The 23,870-nt window shown below is 44.2% G+C and overlaps 1 protein-coding gene across 5 annotated transcripts in view; it reads right to left on the bottom strand.

Annotated features, from left to right (window-relative positions):
- The window catches only part of PPP1R12A (protein phosphatase 1 regulatory subunit 12A), a 223,866-nt gene extending 203,506 nt beyond the window's left edge, over window positions 1-20,360 (bottom strand). For 2 of the 5 annotated variants that reach the window (XM_030548638.1, XM_030548641.1), the window contains exon 1: window positions 19,990-20,360. In XM_030548638.1, coding sequence (XP_030404498.1) covers window positions 19,990-20,226 — 237 coding nt within the window. In that variant the 5' untranslated portion in view covers window positions 20,227-20,360. Of the gene's footprint in view, window positions 1-19,465; window positions 19,775-19,989 lie in introns of those variants that run through there. The other 3 variants (XM_030548637.1, XM_030548639.1, XM_030548640.1) reach the window with 2 other exon arrangements.
- Between the last annotated feature and the right edge of the window lie 3,510 nt (window positions 20,361-23,870).

The following is a 23,870-nucleotide window of genomic DNA, read 5'->3' as shown; positions in this document are numbered from 1 at the left end:
ACTGTTTGGACTTCAAAACTAGCTGCCAAACCAAATACTCAACTTATCTTAAAAGACAAAATGCATTCCTGTTCTCTACATAGTACATCTCTTCATTAACAAATATTCAGTAATCAGAATTCTGATGGCCAATTTCTTGATGCATGGAGTAGACTACAGCTTGTCCTTCCAAACTAACCTGGCTTTTTAATACAGGTTAGTAAAGTCATTTGAAGTTGTAGATTTTTCTAAAGAAACAGAAATGATACAGATCTTCACAAGATTCTTGGTTTTTTTAATGTTTTGGTTTTCTTGGTCGTAATAGTAAAGATTTTAGAGGATTGTTCTGCTAGAAGCTATTACTGCATGCTGTCCTGACCAAAAAGTGTGCTGTGCTGCCATAAAATTGACTGCTGCAAATAATGCTTAAAATTAGTGTTAAGATATCTACTGTCCAGCGGATATTTGAAAGATTCAGCCACTTGAGACCTTCTGACAACACTCTAATGAGACGGCAGAGAACAGAATACATCTGACTTGCAGGCCAATAAGGCATTTTCTTCCCCCCAAACCTCTGAAACAAAAGGTGGAGGATTACTACACTAGCACAGTTTAAAATTTTGCCCTTTAAGGAGTCAGGGCAAAAGTGTGCAGAAAAAGTTTAGACTCGTTTAATGGGCTTTAGAAATCAAGTCTTTGCTGAAAGTTAGAAGATTTATTATTTAATTAAGGACGTCTCAAGCTATTCAAATAAAAAGTCCAATTACAGAAATCAAGAGCAATGTTGCAGGACGTACTTCAGACTTGCAATGTTTTACTCGCCTAGAGTAATTTGAGGGGTAAGATTTAGGATGAAACCTTGACTCATTTAAAGTCAATGGACAAGACTTCCATTGATTTCAGACTTCACTGGAGCCAAGTTTTCACTGTTAGTCCCTCCTTCCCCTCATTTAAAAAAAAGGGGGCAAACTGCATGTAGGATAGTATTTTAAGAATTTTGGAAGACTTGCATTTACGGATCCATTCCTGGGTTATCCTGCCATATTTTTGTCATTATTATAATCACAGCTTGTGACACCTCAAGCATCTGAATCTTATTCATAAACTTGGCAAACTAAAAGTTTGTTTTTTTTTAAAAAGGCTTTCATTTTTAACTTATATATATTACAGAAACTGTGACTCCCACACCTTTATGAATTATGGCCAAACTCCTACTACAAATACATTAATGCTTTCATGGAAGTGTTTTCGCCATTAAGAGATGGGGAACAAGCAGAGTTAACGTATATCTACAGAAGGAGGAACAGAACCCAGATTCCCTCACTCCTAGTACTGCACTTTAGCCACAAATCTAGCCTTCCCTGTCTGTAACTCGCCTTATTAGAAGATAATTTCCTGCAGTGCAATTGTCATTATGATCACAGCTTGATAACAGTTATCTCCCTTTCAGAGGAACAGCAGATTAATTAAAATATTCTCGGTACTTTCACAGCTCTAACGGTATGTCTACACTACGGGATTATACCAATTTTACAGAAACCGATTTTTAAAACACATTGTATAAAGTCGAGTACACGCGGCCACACTAAGCACATTAATTCGGAGGTGTGCATCCATGTAACAAGGCTGGCGTCAATTTCCGGAGCGTTGCACTGTGGGTAGCTATCCCATAGTTCCCGCAGTCTCCCCCGCCCTTGGAATTCTGGGTTGAGATCCCAGTGCTTGATAGGGCAAAAAACATTGTCGCAGGTGGTTCTGGGTACAGCCTCATCCCTCTCTCCATGAAAGTAGCAACCATTTCAAGCCTTTTTTCCTGGGTGAACTGTGCAAACGTCATTGCACAGCAAGCATGGACCCTGCTCAGCTCAAGACAGTAATCATGGATGTCGTAAACACCTCGTGCATTATCGTGCAGTCTATGCTGAACCAGGACCTGCAAAGCCAGGCGAGAAGGCAGCGGCTACGGCACAGCGGCGACGAGAGTGATGAGGACAAGGACACAGAATTCTCTCAAACCGCGGGCCCCTGCGCTTCGGAGATCCTGCTGGTAATGGGGCAGGTTCTAGCCACTGAACACCGATTTTAGGCCCGGGAAACAAGCACAGACTGGTGGGACCACATAGTTGTGCAGGTTTGGGACGATTCCCAGTGGCTGCAAAACTTTCGCATGCATAAGGGAATTTTCATGGAACTGTGTGACTTGCTTTCCTCTGCTCTGAAACACCAGAATACCAAGATGAGAGCAGCCCTCACAGCTGAGAAGCGAGTGGCAATAGCCCTTTGAAAGCTTGCAACGCTAGACAGCTACCGGTCAGTCGGGAATCAATTTGGAGTGGGCAAATCTACTGTGGGGGCTGCTGTGATGCAAGCAGCCAAAGCAATCGTTAAGTTGCTGCTACGAAAGGTAGTGACTCTGGGAAATGTGCAGATCCTAGTGGATGGCTTTGCTGCAATGGGATTCCCTAACTGTGTGGGGGGTGGGGGGAGCGATAGATGGAACCCATATCCCTATCTTGGCACCGGAGCACCAGGGCACCCAGTGCACAAACCGCAAAGGGTACTTTTCAATGGTGCTGCAAGCACTGGTGGATCACAAGGGACGTTTCACCAACATCCACGTGGGATGGCCGGGAAGGATTCATGACACTCGCGTCTTCAGGAGCACTACTCTGTTTCAACGGCTGCAGCAAGGGAATTACTTCCCAGACCAGAAAATAACAGCTGGGGATGTTGAAATGCCTATAGTTATCCTGGGTGAGCCAGCCTACCCCTTGATACCATGGCTCATGAAGCCATATAAAGGCAGCCTGGACAGTAGTCAGGAGTTGTTCAACTACAGGCTGAGCAAATGCAGAATGGTGGCAGAATGTGCATTTGGCCGTTTAAAGGCACGCTGGCACACATTACTGACTCAATCAGACCTCAGCCAAACCAATGTCCCCATTGTTATTGCTGCTTGCTGTGTGCTCCACAATCTCTGTGAGAGTAAGGGGGAGACCTTTATGGCGGGGTGGGAGGCTGAGGAAAATCACCTGGCCGCTGATTACACGCAGCCAGACACCTGGGCGATTAGAAGAGCACACCACGAAGTGGTGCGCATCAGAGAAGCTTTGAAAATGAGTTTCATCATGGGCCAGGGTATGGTGTGACTGCTGTGTTTGTTTCCCCTTGATGAACAATCCCTCCCCGTGATTGACTCATTCCCTGTAAACAACCCACCCTCCCTCTTAGATTACAGCTTGCTTAAGGAAATGAAGTCACTATCATTTAAAAATCATGTATTCTTTATTAATTCATTATAAAAAGAGGGAGAAAACTGACAAGGTAGCCCGGGTGTGGTTTGGGAGGAAGATAGGAGGGCAGGAAAAGGCCACTAAAAAAATTTCAAAGTAATGACAGTCTTTTGGTTGGGCTGTCCATGAGGGTGGAGTGGGCAGGTGCACGGAGCCTCTCCCCATGCGTTCCTACACATCTGGGTGAGGAGGATATGGGGTTATACAGGGGCTGCAGTTGCACTCTGTGATCCTGCTGCTGTTCTTGAAGCTCCACCAGAAGCCGGAGGATGTCAGTTTGATCACGCAGCAGCCCCAGAGTTGCATCCCGCCACCGCTGATCTTCCTGCCTACACCTCTGATCTTCCGGCTGCCACCTCATCTCGAGCATCCCTTCTGTCCTCACGTTCACTGGTATCTTTCCTGTAATTTGATACCACGTCCTTCCACTCATTCAGATGAGCTCTTTCATTGCAGGTCACTTCCATCATTTCCAAGAACATTTCATGTCGTGTCTTTTTTTTCCCCCACCGCCTTATCTGAGATAGCCTTCGGAGTAAGGAGGCTTGAAAAATTTGCAGCTGCATGAGAGAAGGGAAAAAGGGAGAGAAGTATTTAAAAAGTTACATTTTACAGAACAACGCTTATACTCTTTCACGGTGAACAACACTATTCACCTTACATAGGTCACATTCTGCATCTTAATATTGAGTGCCTGCGGCTCTGGTGCTACAGATCTCACAGACGCAGGTCCGGGCAGCAGAATTCAGCTCGCATGCGGCCACGGTAAGCCATTGTCTTCTGCAGCCTTCATATATCCAGCGCCCTTCTTTAACAAATAGCAAGCAAAGCCTGTGCAGTGCTGCTTCTTTCCTGTTAACTTGCAGCAGCAGAAACCGTCCCCTCCATCCAATTATCTGGGATGATCACTTCATCCCTCCTCCCACCACATGGCTGGTATCATGGAAGATTCCCTGCTACCCAAACGCGAAAAAGCTCAGCGCCAATCACCCGTCCCCCTTCCCCCTGTTTGGCTACCTGGAAGGATGGATTTCTTTTAAACAATAGGCAAACAGCCCAGCAGGAATGGCCCCGGTCCCCTTAATTAAATTCCAGAATTTCAACCAGGTTACCATGAACAATATCATTCTCCTGAGGATAACACAGCGAGATAAAGAATGGATGTTGCTTCAATGCCAGTAAACACCGGGACCATACGCAGCTAGGCTTTGTCATGCAATGATATCAGATTACTTGTTACATGCATGGCGTGGTCAAGTGTCCTACCATGGAGGACAGAATAAGGCTGCCCTGCCCAAAAACCTTCTGCAAAGGCTTTTGGATTGCCTCCAGGAAAGCTTCATGGAGATGTCCCTGGAGGATTTCCGCTCCATCCCCAGACATGTGAACAGACTTTTCCAGTAACTGTACTGGCCGTAAATGCATCCCAAGTCCTCAGGGCAAATTAATCATTAAAAAACGCTTGCTTTTAAACCATGTTTTATATCTACAAAAATACACTCACCAGAGGTCCCTTCCATGGCTTCATTGTGTGGGATAGTGGCTTGGAAGGCTGGGAGGGTAATTCCGTCTGGGTGAGAAAAAGCTCCCGGCTATTGGGGAGAACGGAGTGCTGTGTGCTCTCTGCAAGCTCATCCTCCTCTTCCTCCTCCTCATCTTCCCCATCGGCAGAATCCTCAGCCATGGCTGAGATTACCACCCCCACCACGGAATCCACGGAGAGGGGTTGGGTAGTGGTGGCGGACCCCCTAGAATTGCATGCAGCTCAGCGTAGAAGCGGCATGTTTTCGGCCCTGCTCTGGACCTTCTGTTTGCTTCTTTGGTTTTCTGGTAGGCTTGTCTGAGCTCCTTAACTTTCACACGGCACTGTACTGAGTCCCTGGTGTGGCCTCTCTGCATCATGGCCTTGGAAAATTTTTCAAATGTTTTTTCATTTCATCTTTTAGAACGGAGTTCTGTTAGCACAGAATCCTCTCCACATACAGCAATCAGATCCAGTACCTCCCGTGCGGTCCATGCTGGAGCTCTTTCGATTCTCAGGAGACTGCATTGTTACCTGTGCTGATGAGCTCTGCGTGGTCACCTGTGCTGGTGAGCTTTCCACGCTGGCCAAACAAGAAATGAAATTCAAAAGTTCACGGGGCTTTTCCTGTCTACCTGGCCAGTGCATCCGAGTTCAGATGGCTTTCCAGAGCGGTCATAATGGTGCACTGTGGGATACCGCCGGAGGCCAATACCGTCAATTTGCAGCCACACTAACCCTAATCTGACATGGCAATACCGATTTCAGCGCTACTCCTCTCATCGGGGAGGAATACAGAAACTGGTTTAAAGAGCCCTTTATATCGATATAAAGGACCTCGTTGTGTGGACGGGTACAGGGCTAAATCGGTTTAACACTGCTAAATTCGGTTTAAACATGTAGTGTAGACCAGGCATAAGATGCATGGGTAGAAGTTGTTGGCAGTTTCACTTTTGCTGTTCAGAGTGCTGAGAAAAAATTTTATCTGCATCTTTACAGTAGGCATGGTCTTGGGGTGGGGGGAGAAATAATGAAACAGGTAGACCAAATTACTCATTTTCTGCAAAAGAAAAAGCTACAAGTAGCAGTAGTATAGGCCTATTAGGAAAGTTCTGAGCAACAGTAGTAAAGCTAGATCATGGGTAGAGGGCTGGATGATGAAAAGGGGAAAAACAAAAAGGAGCTTGGTGACTTCTCATTGCCTCACATTCAATCCTTCCCCCGCCCCCAATCAAGAAAGGTAAAACTATTTCTCCTCCATAGCTGAAGAGCTGGGAAAACTAGAGAAGAAAAAGTTGTATTTGGCACCCAGGTACTACTATTCTGGGACATGTGCGGGGAAGAAGGGGGAGAATGGGGAGTTCCTAAGAGTGTCTTCACAGCAGGTTCACATCCACGGCTGGTCCATGCCAGCGGACTTGGGCTCAGGCTGCATGGATGTTTCACTGCTATATAGATGGTTCTGGGACCCTCCCACTTCACAGGATCCTAGAGCCCAGGCTCCAACCCGAGCCCAGAAGCCTACACAGCAATGAAGCAGTCCCGGAACCTGAGGATCTTGAATCAGCTGGCATGGGCCAGCCATAAGTTTTTCTCTACTATGTAGACATATCCTTTGATGCTTTTACAAATTACCTGCAATGCTTGAACTAGTTCTGTGCCAAGTGAAAAGTGGAAAGCTTTGTCTGACAAATTCTGAGAGCCTAAAGTTATTGATTTCTGCAGAATTTAAGAGCCTTTAGATGGGCTAGCTTTCTAGTCCCTCTCCTTAATCTTCTAAATTATCTGAACAAAAACCAATGCTCTGTTATCCTTCTGAATCAGCAAGCAGCTCCAATGGCTCAGCTGCATCAAATGGTATTCCCCAATACCACCATCTTGAAATTAAGATTAGGAGTTGTAAAACTAGTCATTCAGAACTCCATGCAGCAGAGAAAGTCAAGAATTATTAGTTCCAGGATACTGTCACAAAAAGCTATAAGCAAAGACAATCACTAGAGACAATCAAGAAATAAGCATACTCCACAAAAGGTTCCAAACAGCAAAGCTACAGAAAGCTCCTTCTTTGCAACAGTTATTGGGAAAACATAATTTGAAATTTAACACATACTGGCCAGAGGATAGTATAAAGAACTGAGACCCCATGCAAGAGCCATTGACTACACCAAGGTCAGCAACCTTTCAGAAGTGGTGTGCCAAGTCTTCATTTATTCACTCTACTTTAAGGTTCTGCATGCCAGTAACACATTTTAATGTTTTTAGAAGGTCTCTTTCTATACGTCTATAATATATAACTAAACTATTTTTGTATGTAAAGTAAATAAGGCTTTAAAAATGTTAAGCAGCTTCATTTAAAATTAAACTAAAATGCAGAGCCCCCCGGACCGGTGGCCAGGACCTGGGCAGTGTGAGTGCCACTGAAAATCAGCTCGCATGCCACCGGTTGCCTACCCCTGGACTACACCCTGTTACTTTATTTACAAGCAAGCTGGGGGTTGTCAAGGACTAGGCTTCTCAGAAAGGTACTGCTTCTGGACCCCAACTGAAGCTCCCTTTTACCTAAATTTGCCCCCTTCCACCTCCTCCCCCCCCCAGTAGCTAGTCTAGTAAGTTAAGACTTATGTATTTATTCCATAGTACTATATACTAACAGAAGTTGGGGGGGGGGACTTGTAAGATTATTATCCTCCCACTGCAGCCACAGAAAGTGTTTCATTTCAAACACTTCCAAGACCAAAATATTTTGCAATACCAAAGTCAAAAATAAACTTCCCTAGTGAGGAGTCCTGTGTTCCAATTATCCAGCAAGCAAAGGGACATACAGGGGTTAACAAGAAGACCCATCCTGGTCTATTTTTTGTACTGGCCTCCAGCTAGGAGATACCAATAATTACGGTTGCCCAATTGTCTAATCACACAAACCTAAACACCCTTACCCCAACACAGCCCATGAAGCCCCGCCCCTTCTCCAGGGCCATGCCCCTGCTCACTCCATCCCCTCTCTCCATCGCTCACTCTCCCACACCCTCACTCACTTTCACCGGACTGGGAAAGGGGGTTGGGGTGCAGGAGGGGAGGTGGGCTCTGGGCTGAGGCTGAGGGGTTTGGAGTGTGGGAGGGGGCTGCAAGCTGGGCCTGGGGCAGGGGGTTGGGGTGCAGGACGAGGTGTGGGGTCCGGGCTCTGAGAGGGAGTTTGGGTGCAGGATGAGGTGTGGGGTCCGGGCTCTGAGAGGGAGTTTGGGTGTAGGAGGGGGCTCAGGACTGAGGTGCAAGAGGGGGTGAGGGGTACAGGCTTCGGCTGGGCAGCACTTACCTCGGATCCTGGCCAATGGGAGCTGAAGAGTCAGCTCTTGCGGTCAGGGCAGTGTGCAGAGGCCACCTGGCTGCCCCTATGCCTAGGGGCTAGAGGAACGTGTCAGTTGCTTCCGGGAAACGTGGAGTGCCAGGGCAGGCAGGGAGCCTGCCTTAGCCCTGCTGCGTCCCCAACCAGACTTTGGCCTATTAAAATCTCCTGGATTGCCTTTAATAGTCACTGGAGACTGAGGCAGATTCTGGGAGGGTTGACAACCCTAATAAAGATTCAAATGTGTTCAGTTCTAGTAGGTTTTTTTAAAGAACTGCTTTGAACCAAGAGGTAATTTTTCATCTTCAGTGCTACATGCAAGATCTTGTTTTTACATAATCCAGGAGTTCAGAATTGTTCACCTTAGTTGAGAAAAGGTGCTAAAATTTGAAATAGACTAGGGGTGAGAATGACATGGCATGCCGCAAATACCATAAAAGGAGCAATTATTTGCTGTTTTAATTCATATACTAAGTGAAATTAAGTATTGGAGGGTTAGTGTAGAGAGAAAATAGTCACACCACACCTCTGTTTAATTAAATGTCTCTTCCCAAACTAACAGTAGAAAATAAATACTAATACTAGACCTCCTATGTCTTAGGCAAGTGACCAGAACACCAGTAAGACTCTCTTACTGTATCTTCCTACAGTCACATAAAAATACATTTCCCTTAATACGCAAGTTAGGTCTCCATTACATAAAGTGACATGCTGGTATCAGTATTAGATATCCCTTTTCTACACATGCACTTTGGCTATATACAGACAAGTGCCAAGTATTTGGTTAGATAATCTAAAAAGATGATACAAAGAGCACAAGCAGCAGTACATGTCTAATAAGGGGACTGCATACAGAAATTCACTGACAGCCACGGTATTAGTGCATCACACCCTCTCTGCAATGCTATTCCTGAGAGCCAAGAAACTGACATTACACAAAGATTATCCTTACAAATAGAAAGTGTTAAACTGTCTTTCATGGAGTTGGAGACAAATCACATGCTCTATTTAAACTAGCTTTAATCACTCAGGGCCCTTATAATAAAGTGCACAACAAGTTTCACAGGTCAGACAAAGTGAGAATGTACATTTTCTAATATTGTGCAGTTTTATATAACTTGTGTTTTTAATTCCATCTGATACTGACTTGGGAGGCCTCTAGGCATAATTAATACAATTACAAAATTTACTCTTTACCTGGACTAAAACCCAAGCGAAGGATGGCACAAGAGAGTCTTCTACTTATCCTCGGCTGAGCCTTTTATGGAGGTTAGACTCCATCAAGTCATAAAGCCCCAGTACAGAGTGATTTTTAGACCAAAACAATTTACGTGTGAAGTCAACTGTAGATTAGTAACACTTATTTGAAAATGTGTGAATGTAGATGTAAAGTTTAATTAAATGCTGAGGCTTTTTAATTGACTCTTCTGGTAAGGTCTCAAGTTTTACAAAAATGCTGAAGACAAGATACATAAAGTTAAGGTCTTGGTCCTGGAAACACTAATGCAGTTATGTAAAGTAGTTCACAATAATAGAATAGTCTGATTCCAGTGGCCATTCATGTGAGTAAAGCTAACCGTGTGCACGTTTACAACATTGTAAGGTTGTATTTATTAAAACTTTAGTGGCACAAAATCTCATTTCAAAACAAGGCTGAAAGTTTAGACTTTCAGTACATTAACAAAATTATCAAACTTATTTTTCGTAAATACATAGGCCAAAGTTTTCAAAACAAGGATCCTAAACCTACATTTAAGCACCTATGGGTATGATTTAAAAAAAAAAAAAACTACATGATTTAGAAGCACAAGGCCAATGAAAACTACAAACTTATGAAAAAAAAAAAAAACCACTTAGCCTAGTCAAAGAACTTCAGCTTTTCATAAGTCCAACAGGTTCACAAATTCCAACGTCAGAAGGGAAAATTGTGATCATCTAGTCTAACCTCCTGTACAACACAGGTCATAGAATTTACACAAAATAATTCCTAGAACTGATCTTTTAGAAAACAGCCCATCTTGATTTAAAAGTATCTAAAGATAAAGAATCCACCATAATTAAATTATTAAATTGTTCCAATGGTAAATTACTCTTAAAAATGTGTGCCTTATTTCCAGTCTGAATTTACCTAGCTTGAACTTCCAGTCATTTGATCTTGTTATAGCTTTGCCTACTACACTGAAGAGCCTCTTATCAAATATTTGTTCCAAGCAGCTCCTTATAGACTGATCAAATTACTCCTTTAAACTTCTCTTTGTTCAGCTAAATAGTGGTAGATCCAAGGAGCTCAAGCTATGAAGCACATTTTCCATTATTTTAATCATTCTTGTTGCTCTTCTCTGAACCATCCCTCTCCTGTTTATTGACATGCTTCAATTGTGGACATCAGAACTGGACACAATCTGTCAACAACAGTGCCAAATACAGTGATAAAATAACCTCTCTGTCTTACTCAAGACTCCACGGTTTATGCAGCCAAGGGTTACATTAACCCTTTGGCCACAGCACTGTGCTGGGAGCTCATGCCAAATCTTTTTCATAGTCACCACTTCTCAGGATTGTGTTCACCATCCTGAAACTATTGCTCCTAGACGTATATCCAGTTAGCCGTATTATGGATGGACATTTTTATTAAAAAAGTCATGTGCCAAATAAATTAGTTTGCTTGGATGCTGCATTCCTTCTCTCTACCTTTCATGTTTGCCCCTGTGGTAAGCTTGGGTTTTTAAATGGTCTCCTCTTACAAATTTGGAATGCACTACCTAGAACATTCTACATTTACAAACATAAGTATTAGTACTAAAATAATTTGTGGCCAGCCAATTTTGATTGAGAGTGACAGATTTTTGTCTGAAAACAAATAGAGCTGCACAGTTCTTATTAGCTATTAAAAGTCAAAAGCACTAACTAGCATTTTTGTGGAGAAAAGCCAGAGTCACCCTAAGCAGGTGCAATGTCAAACTGGGCCTTTGTGTGATTATTTTGTCTGTAGTGCCTCAGCCTATTTATTAAAATCCCTGTATTTATCAAAGATCAATTACATTTATTTTATGATTTAAATGCCCCCATTAGCCTTATATTCATAAAACACTCTAAGAAGGTGTATGACAGCAATGGAGAAACTGTTATGCCAACTGAATGCCACCACTTACATTTGAAAACATTTCTAAAACTCTGCATCAGTAAATTTAAAGTGGAAGACAAGATGAACTGTTTCATACAGTAGTTAGTGATGCCTCAAAATCTATTAACATACCACTTTGTAGGTAGTAGTTCGACAAAAACTTACTATACCTAATTTAAAACCTATGTTTAAAACTCCAGAGACCACTCATGACTAACCATTTTGTTTGTTGTAAATACATGATAATCTGTGCCTTACTGACATATCACAATGCACTTTTAACAGACCACTAGAAAGGTGACAGCTGAGGAATGCCTCCATTCCTATGCCAAGATTTCCATTGACTCATTTCAGGAATGCACACAGCAAGCATGACAGCTTGGAATGTCTCCACCCATCTAATAGCATCTGAACACGCATTGCTTACAACTAGCCGTACAGACTTTCAGCTCTATACCAATTAGCCAGATCAACAAATAAAACTAGTAAAAACAACAACTTTTACATGCAATATGAAATTTTGCACTACTCAATGCATGCCAAGTAGTGAATACTTAATTGTGACGTACGTAATAGCTAAAATCTTAGTTTTTAATCTCAGAAGGGAAATTTAACTGAAGAGACAATTAAGGGGCAAATGCGCGTTCTTATGTAATTCATTCTTTGAAGGATCTGGTCAGAACAATAAAATATAGTCAGGTAAATATTACTGAATGTTGTGTTCTCTTTTGCAGTCCTCAAATCACTTATATTAGTAAGCATAAACTATTAACTGGAATAGACAATATAAAGCTCACCAAAACACCAAAAAAACCCAACCATTCCAAAGCTTACATTATTTCCAGTTATGCCCGTAAGTGTGTACACAGAAGACATGGGCACAGATCCTCAGCTTAAGGATGATCTTTTGAAGTCATGGCTCCAACAGCAATCATCATCTGAGGATGTGCCACCGCCTGCCAAGAGCTCACAATACAATATGAATTATTATACCATTTCAGTAAATAGAAGTGAAATAGTTACAAGTTATGTTCAAAAGCTACAATGACACCTAGGCTTAGGCTACTCTACACCTAAAAATTAGGTGGACTTAGCTACACTGCTCAGGGCTATGAAAAATTTCCACACCCTGTGCACTGTAATTAGATTGACCTAACTCTCATTGTAGGCACAGCTAGTGTGACAGAAGAATTCTTCCACCGACCTAGCTACTGCCTCAAGAGTATGGATTTACTAGAGCAGGGGTTCTGGACCCTTCAGGGGACTGCAAGGTTATTACATGGGGGGGAAGCTGCCAGCATCCACCCCAAGCCCTGCTTTGCCTCCAGCACTTATAATGGTGTTAAATATATTAAAAATTGTTTTTCATTTATAAGGGAGGGGGCACACTCAGAGGCTTGGCATGTGAAAGGGGTTACCAGTACAAAAGTGAACCACTGTACTAGAGTGATGGGGAAAAAAAACCTTCTGTCAGAGTAGCAAGTGTCTATACCTGCAGGTTCTCAACCTATTTACCACTGTTGGCCGCATATGCAGGTCCCTAGAGTTATGTAAGCCGCATTCGCAGAATATATACCTGTATTGCTCTGAGGATGTCACATGAACCACAGCCATGTGCTGATTAGACCGTAAGTGGCCCATGGGAGAACCACTTTTAACTCCAGCACTGCAGCAGTAGCACAAGTAGCATAGTCACCTGCCTAGATCAGCAATTAACTTCCTCAATCTGAATATGTTCACATGTAGCGGTTCCCAAACAACCTATTGTTATGAGTGCTTTATGTAACATTCCTTTTACTACACAATAGTAGATTACAAAAGAAAAATTAAAAATCAATCAAATGTACCATATGTCAGAACACACACGGCATTTAATCTATACGTTTCATTGTGCCAATGATGTCTGTAAACACATCAATGTACTGAATCAAGAATACTTAATTCCAGGGTAAAGTTTACAACTAGAAGACAGGGTCATTGAACAGCAACTTATTTTACAAAATAAAATTATATTGGCTGTAGTTATTGCCTATATTTTGAATTAGTTATGAAACCTATGAGGTGATCTGATAAAGCTATTATTCAAATGCTATATTACAGATATTACAAATAAGTTTGAGATGTTTCTACTCATGTCATTGCCAGTAGTTTTTAAGATGGGAGTTTCCCAACACTTTGTCTCAGCCTAAATGCTAGAATTCAGTTCAGTTATTATAGTGTCCTCTTCCAAATGCACAACTAAGCAGGGACAACCTCATGCCTTTACACACAAATTTAAAAAAAGAGGTTGGGTTCAAATATGGTATAAAGTTAATCCTCGGTACGCACAAGTCTGTTAAGCCAAGTTTGGAAAGGTATAATATTTACAATTATTGCAATCTACAAAAATGTGTATGCAGTCACATGCTTAGTAGAAAATATGGTTTTTCTTATACGTAGGCTAAGTACTATAGATGCCCTAAGTTATCATGTAGTATGAAGGGGCACATGGTGTGCCCAATACTTCATATATTTGAATTTCTGTCCTCTCTAAAGAAGTAGTTGTGGTGGAGAAAGAGACAGACAAGCCTTTATTAATTCAATATTAAGGTTGCAAAATTAAGCACAGAAGTCAGGAAATTAAGACTTCTCTTAAAATAGTTATTAGCTTGGTCACACTGAAGTGTTATGCTATTCAATTCCCATTTCCTGGAAATGAACAGGTTTTACAGAATCTACGGCCAACAGAAGTGTTTGCACCCATTTCTTTTGCATTATAATTAACTTTTTTTTTAAACAAACATGTTTCCCAGTCTGAAGTCAGACAGTGCAACATTAAGAACATAGAAGTGAAACTGATTTCCCCACTTCTGTTGCCAGACTGAGACACACACAAAAGGAAAAAAGCAGAACAATGACCAATAAAGGATATTTTAAAAATCCTCACTTCTGAGGATACAGGGTTATCAGAAACAAGAAGGATTTCCCCCCACATGCAATGAGATGGAAGGTGTCAGTTTCACAGTAAGCCAAGTACAAATTCTGAGGTATGGATTTCAAGATTTTTGTGCTAATCTTTTATATCTAACGTAAAACTAATTGTTTCTGCAAATGGGGCAAGACTCTGTCCTCCAGTAAGACCAACACCACTGAAGTCGCAGCTCAGGGAGTGAGGGTTGGGTGCTAAGGTAGCTTTGAGCCATTTTTGCATCATCCTGATCCCAAATTGCTCTGCAGCTTCTATTTAATGTAGATGGCTATAGGAGCTTAGATTACAGCAATCTGCCCCTGGCTACCAGGCTGCCATGCTGTATGTTGTGTCCCCTTGCCCGTGGTACACTTCCTATCCCAGGACTTGCAAGCGGGTCCTCAGAAGACAGTATTCCAGCTATCTTCCTCGGTCTTTAAGCCAGTGGACTCCATCCACAGCTCAATCACTGGTTTTTAAGCACCCTTTTACACCACTCCAGCCCTTTAATCAGGTGTAAAGGCACTAGAGGGGGATATGGCTATTACCCAAAATATTTAATGGCAATCAGTACTAAAGTCCATGTCAGCGTGAGTGATCAAGCATATATATATTTGCCATAAATAAGCAATTACTGCATCTCTTTGAAAGAAAGAGGAGGCAGTTAACTTATTTCAAAGTAAACTCAAAGCAACTACCTCGGAGATTGGTAAATATTAAGATAATTAACAGCATACATGGCATGTAGTGCCATCTCCAAGCTTGCCCTTTGTCAGCCAAAAACAGATCACTGTACAATTCTATAATGAATTATCTGTGGTTATAGTGTTGTTGGCCGCTGCTGAGCCAGTGCTGAACAATATCAAGACAACAGCAATAAGATATTCTTAAAATCAGTTCCCCCACGCTCCACATGAAAACTATGTTTTAGCTACAAAGTGAGTGAGGTAACACTTTCATTGGACCAACTTCTGTTGGTGAGAGAGACAAGCATTCGAGCTACACAGAACTCTTCTTCAGACTAAACAGCAGATTTTGTTAGGAAGAAGAGTTTAAGAGATAATAAGGCAATGAAATCAGTCTGTACCATAATATCAAGTGTTCAGTTCAAATGGCTAATGTTATATTTCCACATCAGCTTGATCACCAGTTATGCGGCAAAATGGTTTCAATACTTCCCCATAGCTCACAGGTGTAGAAAGACAAATGACTGTTCACAAGGCACTCCAATATCTTAGGGATGAGCCTATAGATTAAAAACCTACCACTAATGAGAACTACAAAACTAAAGTGTCTGCTTCAAGATGTGACTATACATACTATGCAATTTAGAGCTCTGGTCAACAAGTTTTAAAATAATTTGGCAGTCTCCTTTTACAATCAATCATTCCATAAAACCCTGTGCACATGAAGACACTTTTATACCCAATATAAACAAAAACCATGTTTGCATGTGGCTTGTGTCAGTAAGTCTGTTCTCAAGAGTTGGCCTGTATTAAGAATTTCTAATTTTACTTTTTTTTTTTTTTTGGTAAGTGACAATGTGGATGCTCTAACAGACCAGCCACACACAGGCAATTTCTCTCTCCCATCACCCCCGCCCGCCAAAATTAAATGCTAGTAAGTAGAACATGACATCACATCTCACCTCCTGATTCTATTCTTCTCTTAAATCCCTGCTGAATTACCTGGAAGGACACATCACAAGAAAAGAGTTTCTAAGACTCCCTACAATCTGTGTGTTACATCTATGCACATAACTGTTATGCAGAAAAAAATGCATTATTCAGAGCCTCTGCTTTTTACAACTTCCATTGAGTTAATGGAACATTTGGATTAGGAAGCCCCAACCCAAAAAACATGGAACCCAACTATGCACAATCCTGTCAAAGGCACAAAATAAGAATCAAATTCGAAGACGTTAAAATCAGAAGGGACTATTATGATAATCTATTCTAACCTAGACTACAAAAATAAGTATTTTTCTTCACTGAATTGAAAATAGCAAGCTTAAATACTACTTGGAATATAGGTGGTAAATGTGACAAAATGTAGTTTAAGATGTTGCATCCCTTTAAAAAAAGAAGTGCACTTAACATGCACCATGCCTACTTCTGCACAGCAAAATATAAAATGAAATTAACAATTAGTGTCAAATCACTGTAGAACTAAAATGAGTAGGCAGTATGGGGGAGAGAGGCACTTATACTTTCCATCTCAGAAATAAGTGTCTGCAGTACACATTGGCCTTGAGAATGCATACTGAATAAGAAGCACACTAAGAATTTGTTTGGTTATACAGGAAGAGGGACAAAAACTCCACCAAATTCATCCTACAAATTTTATTACTCCACTCAACTAGCTTTTGAGCCTTAATATTGGAACAGATTGGCTATTGAATGGCCCAGTGGTTTGGCTGGTAGCACAACTTGTTGCCACAATGGAAACCGAGGGTACATCTACACTGAAGCTGGAGGAATAATTTCCATTTTGGGTAGACACATATGCATTAACGTTGATCCAGCTAGTATGCTATAAAAAGCAGGTTAGCCACCGTGGCAGCAGCAATCTACCTGCCTAAGTACTTATCTAGAGACTCCAACTGGATTGTTCTCAGTCAGCTAGCTTGTGCTGTACAGCTACACTGTTATTTTTAGCCCACTAGTTTAATAAAAGTTAGCGCGCATCCATCCTCCTGAGCTGGAAATTACACCTCCAGCTGCAGTGAAACTCAGGGGCGGCTCTATGTATTTTGCTGCCCCAAGCACGGCAGTCAGGAAGCTTTTGGTAGCATGCCTGTGGGAGGTTCACCGGTCCTGTGTCTTTGGCATACCCGCCGCCGAACTGCCACCGTAGCCGCGGGACCAGCGCACCTCTCGCAGGCAGGCCGCGGAAGGTAACCTGACTGCCGCCCTCACAGCGACCGACAGGCCACCACCCTTGGTGAAACTGAACCTACCCCATGTGTTCAGGGGTAAAGTGTTGAGGAACTGCCACCAACCACCAGGGCTTCAAAGGAAAGTGCTGCTTACCACTTTTTCCTATACTGCCTTGTAGTTACATGAAAATATTACAAAAACATAGTTTATGCTCCTGCTCTAGTGCACTAAAACCTAACTCAAAGTGGGCCACTCAAGACAGGAGAATGCAGCTGATGTGGAAAAAATAGATGAGAACAGGGGGAAGAAAGAGGTCCAAAAATGGGGATAAATCACTTCATTTTAGATATCATGATGGTATTCTTGTTTCACATGGATGAGCAGGTCTAAATTGATTGACATAGTGCTTAAAAATTATGGCAACCATGGAAAATCTTGTGTAGAAATAGGGCTTTCAACATTACCAACACTGGTGAAGTCACAATGGTATTAGCAAAGTGCTAAACTTTTGAGAAGTTTCCCTAAGGTATACATGGCCTTACTTCATACCACAGCAACTCTCATTTGGTGTAGACCCATCTATTGTAAATATGATGTCCAGCACTTTGTATTTTGTCTCAAATGCATGAACACCACAGAAGTTTGGCTACACTAAAGACTGTGTGTCAAATAAAGGGATACTGCAACCAATACATTCCGTGAAGGGGTTGGGAGATTATACAATCATTTACTCATCATTTTAAGAAAACTATCAATTCATAGTTAAATCTCTCAATTTGCTTTTCAACTAGATGTTTGTTGACAGAAGCCTCTCAAAGTCATTTTTAGTTATACCATATAGCAGTGACACAAGAGTAACAACAGAAGTTTAAAGTAAAAAAAGAAAAATCTGCACCTGTCTTGATCTCCCACTATCTGCAGTCAGCTTGCAAATTAAGGAGGGGCAAAAGTCTGACAGTGGGGAAACAAGGATGACAATAATAAGTGCTAAAAATGTTGCACTACAGTATCAAAGTTGTCAAGGAGACTCCTCTTCACCTGCTTTTTAAAAAGGCTTCTCAAAAATGCCCAAAACTAGAAACCTTGGTCTTAATTTGTTGTTCTGCCAATAATTATAAAAAAACAACACTTCATCCTTTTGTTCCCACTATTAAAAGTTCTATACATTCTAGATCTGAAAGAACCTGTTTACATATTAACATCTAACCAAATAAGATATGACGTTTCTTCAGTGTACAAGTATCCAGATTGATTAAAGGAAGCTACAGTATACTAGTTTGCCAAACAACACAACCTACACTGAAATTAAGGAGTTTGCCAGAATGTTACTAAAACACAAAATTGCTGATTACCCCATAAATTGTCATGTTCACTCTTATTTTTTTGCCAGCAGGAAGCATACCAATTCTATCAAGGCTAATAATTCAATGAAAGGACAGGTGACAACTTTTGTACAGGAAACAGTGAAACTGTTATATATCTTACATTACATTAAGAGTTAAAAGCATAAAATCCAGTTCGATTCATTTATTGTTAGTTATTACAATAAATAATGGGGTATTCCTCATACTTATTTCAGTATCAAGAGGTTTACTACACACTAAAGTCATCAGTTTGCCTTTTGAAAGAGAATATTGTCACTACGCTGCTCTGAATTCCCTCACTGCGCTATTTTGGAAAGATTTTTACCTGATCAAACTAGAGCTCATAATTACTAAGTCTTTCTGGAACTACTGAGGTACAATTATCAAAACAAAAAATTAATCTGTCAAAGAGATTATTCTTGCTTTTCTGAATTTAGTTCAGTGTATGTGATATGCTGCTATGGTTTTTGGTCTGCGGCAGAAACGAAAACTATTCAGTCAAACCCACATTATCTCTGGATTGCCACTGCCTTTCCTTATTTGGCTAACATTTTCAGATTCCAATCAGATTGCTATAAAACTTTAACATGCACAAAGCATCCATTTTGAGAAAACTTCAGGGCCACTTTCCTTGCCGTTCCATTCCCCCAACCCTAAACGAAAGTTAGATCTTAGTTCAAAAACTATGAACAAAGCAATCCCTTCTTGCAGCCTCTCACCGCAGGAAAAATACACTGTAAAAACACTGCTAACCTAAGAGTAGGGCTTTCACACTGCGGCAAAAACCATCAATAAAGAAAGAAGCCTGTCTCCTACTGACACACGTTTCTATATTAAGAACAAAACACTTGTTCCCCCTAGAAACCAGAGAAAAATAAATGATTCGCTTTCACAAAAAGCGGATTTAATCCCCTAAAGTGCAAAGAAATTGGAAGTGTCGGTGCTGGAGGAAATCGCTCCCGATATTAACAGCAAAAGTGAGAGTGATCCCGTTTCTCATCCCACCATCCCTACCTGCCAACACCACCCCCTTTCCGGGATCTGCCCTTCACCTCCCCTAACTCCGGGGAGCCATCTCTCCTTCCTGGACACACAGCAGGCAGGGCCCCGGCGGACCCCGCTTTCTCAGGGACACCCTCAATGCCAGCCACAACCAGGGGGTCCCACCAACACCGTCCCGGAGGAAGGAAGACAGAGGACCCCGGAACACCCCAGCCAGGGGAGGAAAGGGCTTAGCCTCCGCCCCAGCCAGTGGAGTAGAGCCGATCCCAGAGATTTGGGAAAACGAGGAAGAGCAGCCTCCGTAGGGCCGATCCATCTGCCCGGGGCGACACTCCCGGGACAGACCCCGCTCCGGAGAGCTGGAGCCAGACTTGGCAGCACCTCCCCACGCCCACAGCCAGGCCCCGATCACCGAGCCCGCCAGAGCCCCTCCCGCCCCCATCCCCAGCCGGGCCAGCCAGAGTCCCTCCCGCCCCCGCGCGGCCAGGCCCAGCCCCGGTGCCCCGCGCTCAGGCCGAGCTAGGCCCCGCACGGACCTGGTGCAGTGCGGTGAGCCCGTCCACATTGGCGTAGTTGATGTCGGCGCCCCGTTCCAGCAGCCGCAGCACCTCGTCCGTGTCCCCGCTGGAGCAGGCGGCTAGGAAGACGGCGCCGTCATCGAACTTCACTTTGGTCTTTTTGCGCTTGACCACGGGCGGCTCCAGGTCGGTCTCGGAGCCGAGCCAGCGCTTCAGCTGCTCGTTCCGCTTCTGTTTGGCGTCCGCCATCTTCATGCCCCGCTCCTGCCTGGCCCTAGCGCTCCGAACCGAGGATAGTCTCTATCCACCACTATCCCATAGAGCACCGCGGCCGACCCGGCCACCACCGCCGCGCCGCGCCGCGCCGCGCCGCACTCGCTCACCCGCCTACAGGGAAAGAGCCGGAGAAGGGGCGCGGAGGCCGGCGGTTTTAACATAATCTCGCGAGATTCCTGAGGAGAGGGAGACATCAGAGGGCGGGGCTGCGAAAGACTGGAGCGTGAGATCAGACCGGAGCAGAGGGAGTGGGCGGGGACATGGGCGCTGAGCGGGCGGGGGGGAGCTGGAGGAGGCTGGGCAGGGATGGAGCGGCAGCCGGAGAGTGGGGAGCATCGGACGGGCACAAGGACCCAGAGGGGGAGCGCGCCTAAGCGGCAGGCTGCTGGGCGGGGTGGCCGCAGAGCAGGGGCCCGTTAAGTCGCGCGCGGGGTGAGGTGAGCAGTTCAGCGGGAAGGTCACGCCGGAGCAGGGAGGGGGCGCCCCGCCCTTCCTCAGTCGATATCCCCCGTCTGCTCGCTGCGCCTGGCCTGGCGGCTGAGAGAGGCCGCCTGGGGCGCGCCTGCGGAAACGGGGAGTCGTGACAACGAGGAGTAGCGGCTGCCATCGGTCCGTCCCTGAGGCCGCATTTCAGCAAGTGCCTGCCTGGGCAGGGCCCTGGGCTCTTGCAAAGCCCCAGGGGAGGCTTCGTTCATGTAATGCAAATTTTGCCTCAGTTTCCCTCTTTGAACGAAGTGGAGATAATACACCTTTCCCGGGGGGGCGGGGTTTGAATAACTACTCCCGATAAAGCACGCTGACATGCGAAGCAGTACGTCTGCCTTATTTATATCAATCTAGCTCTGGTGTCTACCTCCCTTGAGGGAAGATGTGGGTTTAAATTTACTGGAGAAGAGTTTGAATTTGTATTAAGAAGAATCAAAATATGGTCTGAGACGATCACAAAACCTCTAACTCTTCAAATTCTGCAAGGTTACCGTTTCTTTCCTCGTTAGAAGGGTTCCTTTTCTTTACTGCAGCCATTCCAACAGCTTGATGCCAACTGATGTGTGCCTGCAGCGTTTGACAAGAGGTGGTTACATTAAGGTTACCCACCTGTAAAGATTAGTTTCTCAGTATATTTTGGGCTAAATTTCCATATGCAGACACCTTTGCTGTATCAACCAAATTTGCTCACATAGCCACTGTGCCTATAGAACCTTTATGCAAAATTTGCAGGCATAGTGGATGGATGTGAACATATTCAAGAGACATAGTTCGGGCAACTGCATTAAGACGTCTTTTCAAATGTCAGCAGTGGAGCATGAACACAATTTGCAGATTAAACATCCCCATTGACCATATGCATAAATGTCCATAGACACTTATTGGGCACCTGCAATTAAAAGTGTGACCCTTTGTGTATAACTTTTATAGTACCTTTAATCCTCAAAGCACTTTAGAATCAGTCTTCATAGTGATTTTTACTAACACGAGTAACCCTATTTCCTCTGTCAGAGTCATGATTGAATTCCCCTGTGTGGACATTCACCAACCTACTGGGTTTGGACCTGAATGCTGGATCTGTGTGCCTCTAAACTTTCTTGCATTTGGGCAGGCTTCAGCCAGTCTTGGCCTCTGGGGCAATGATTCTGTGGAATAGGATCCCATGGTCCAGCTGCCCTAGGTCCCAAGACCAATGCAGAACCCCCCAAATATCCCCAATAGCTTAGGAACATTCTTCCTGAGCTCCATCCTCAAAGATACACTGGTTTATAGTTTGAAGCAAGTAACAAACAGACTTTGTAGAGCAGGGGTCGGCAACCTTTCAGAAGTGGTGGGCCGAGTCTTCCTTTATTCCCTCTAATTTAAGGTTTTGCATGCCAGTAATACATTTTAACATTTTTAGAAGGTCTCTTTCTATAAGTCTATAATATATAACTAAACTATTATTGTATGTAAAGTAAAAAAGGTTTTTAAAATGTTTAAGAAGCTTCATTTAAAATGCAGAGCCCCCCCGGACTGGTGGCCAGGACCCAGGCAGCGTGTGTGCCACTGAAAATCAGCTCACGTGCCACAGGTTGCCTACCCCTGTTGTAGAGGAATTCCTAAACCACTTTACTCATAGACAAATCACAAGATACACAGACTTCTTGGCAAAATAAACACCTGTTTACAATTCCCTGGCTCAGAGTCTTCACCACTGCCGAGCATTCTTCTTTGGGTTTTGATCAGTGCTTTCAGGGCTCCCAGGTCCCCTCTCCTGGAATTCACTCCTCTAGTTCAGCTTTGTCTTCCTGATCAGGGAGTATCCTTTGACTCCTGCAGCAAGCTCCCGTTAGCTGATTCATGTCTGGTGCTCAAAAGGTTCCCCAACTCAGAGTATGTCCCTTTTTGTTTCCTGAATCACTCAGGGCTTGTCTACATCAGAAAGTTGCAGCGCTGGTGAGGGAGTTACAGCGCTGCAACTTTGAAGGTGTACACATCTGCAGGGCACCACCAGCGCTGCAACTCCCTGTTTGCAGCGCTGGCCGTACTCCCGTTTTGTCTCGGGTGTAGAGGATCCAGCGCTGGTGATCCAGCGCTGGTAATCCAATGTAGACAGTTACCAGCGCTTTTCTTGACCTCCGTGGAAGGAGGAAGCCTCTGGTAATCAAGCTGGTTTCCTTTCCCGGTTTGCTCTCTCGGTCCCGGAGCCACCCAGCAAACCGCAGGGAAGGAGACCTGCTTGCTCGGGGTTCCGGGACCGAGAGAGCAAACCGGGAAAGGAGACCAGCTTCGCCGCGGTTTGCTCTCGCGTTCCCGGAACCACCCAGCAAACCGCAGGGAAGGAGACCTGCTTGCTCGGGGTTCCGGGACCGAGAGAGCAAACCGGGAAAGGAAACCAGCTTCGCCGCGGTTTGCTCTCTCGGTCCCGGAACCCCGAGCAAGCAGGTCTCCTTCCCTGCGGTTTGCTGGGTGGCTCCGGGACCGAGAGAGCAAACCGCGGCGTTCCCGGTTTGCTCTCTTGGTCCCGGAACCCCGAGCAAGCAGGTCTCCTTCCCTGCGGTTTGCTGGCTGGCTCCGGGAACGCGAGAGCAAACCGCGGCGTTCCCGGTTTGCTCTCTCGGTCCCGGAACCCCGAGCAAGCAGGTCTCCTTCCCTGCGGTTTGCTGGGTGGCTCCGGGACCGAGAGAGCAAACCGCGGCGTTCCCGGTTTGCTCTCTCGGTCCCGGAACCCCGAGCAAGCAGGTCTCCTTCCCTGCGGTTTGCTGGGTGGCTCCGGGACCGAGAGAGCAAACCGCGGCGAAGCTGGTTTCCTTTCCCGGTTTGCTCTCTCGTCCCGGAACCCCCCTTGAAGCCGCCCAACAGCGCTGCAGTGTGGCCACATCTAACACCACTTGCAGCGCTGGTTGCTGTAAGTGTGGCCACTCTGCAGCGCTGGCCCTATACAGCTGTACTAATACAGCTGTAACAACCAGCGCTGCAAAATTTTAGATGTAGACATGGCCTTAGAGTCTGTGTTTTTAAAAAGCTATTCTAACACCTTGTTTCTTTGCTTCTTTGGGTTTTCCATTGTGCCAACACCACACCCTGCAGATAACCTGCATCCATTTCATTGTTCTAGGTTGCTTCCAACCTGAATGGAAGACCATTGAGGTTAA

This window comes from Gopherus evgoodei, chromosome 1 (assembly GCF_007399415.2).
Source record: "Gopherus evgoodei ecotype Sinaloan lineage chromosome 1, rGopEvg1_v1.p, whole genome shotgun sequence".
Lineage (NCBI taxonomy): Eukaryota > Metazoa > Chordata > Testudines > Testudinidae > Gopherus > Gopherus evgoodei.
Note: the sequence above shows the minus strand (reverse complement) of the source record. Positions and strands in the feature narration are given on the sequence as shown.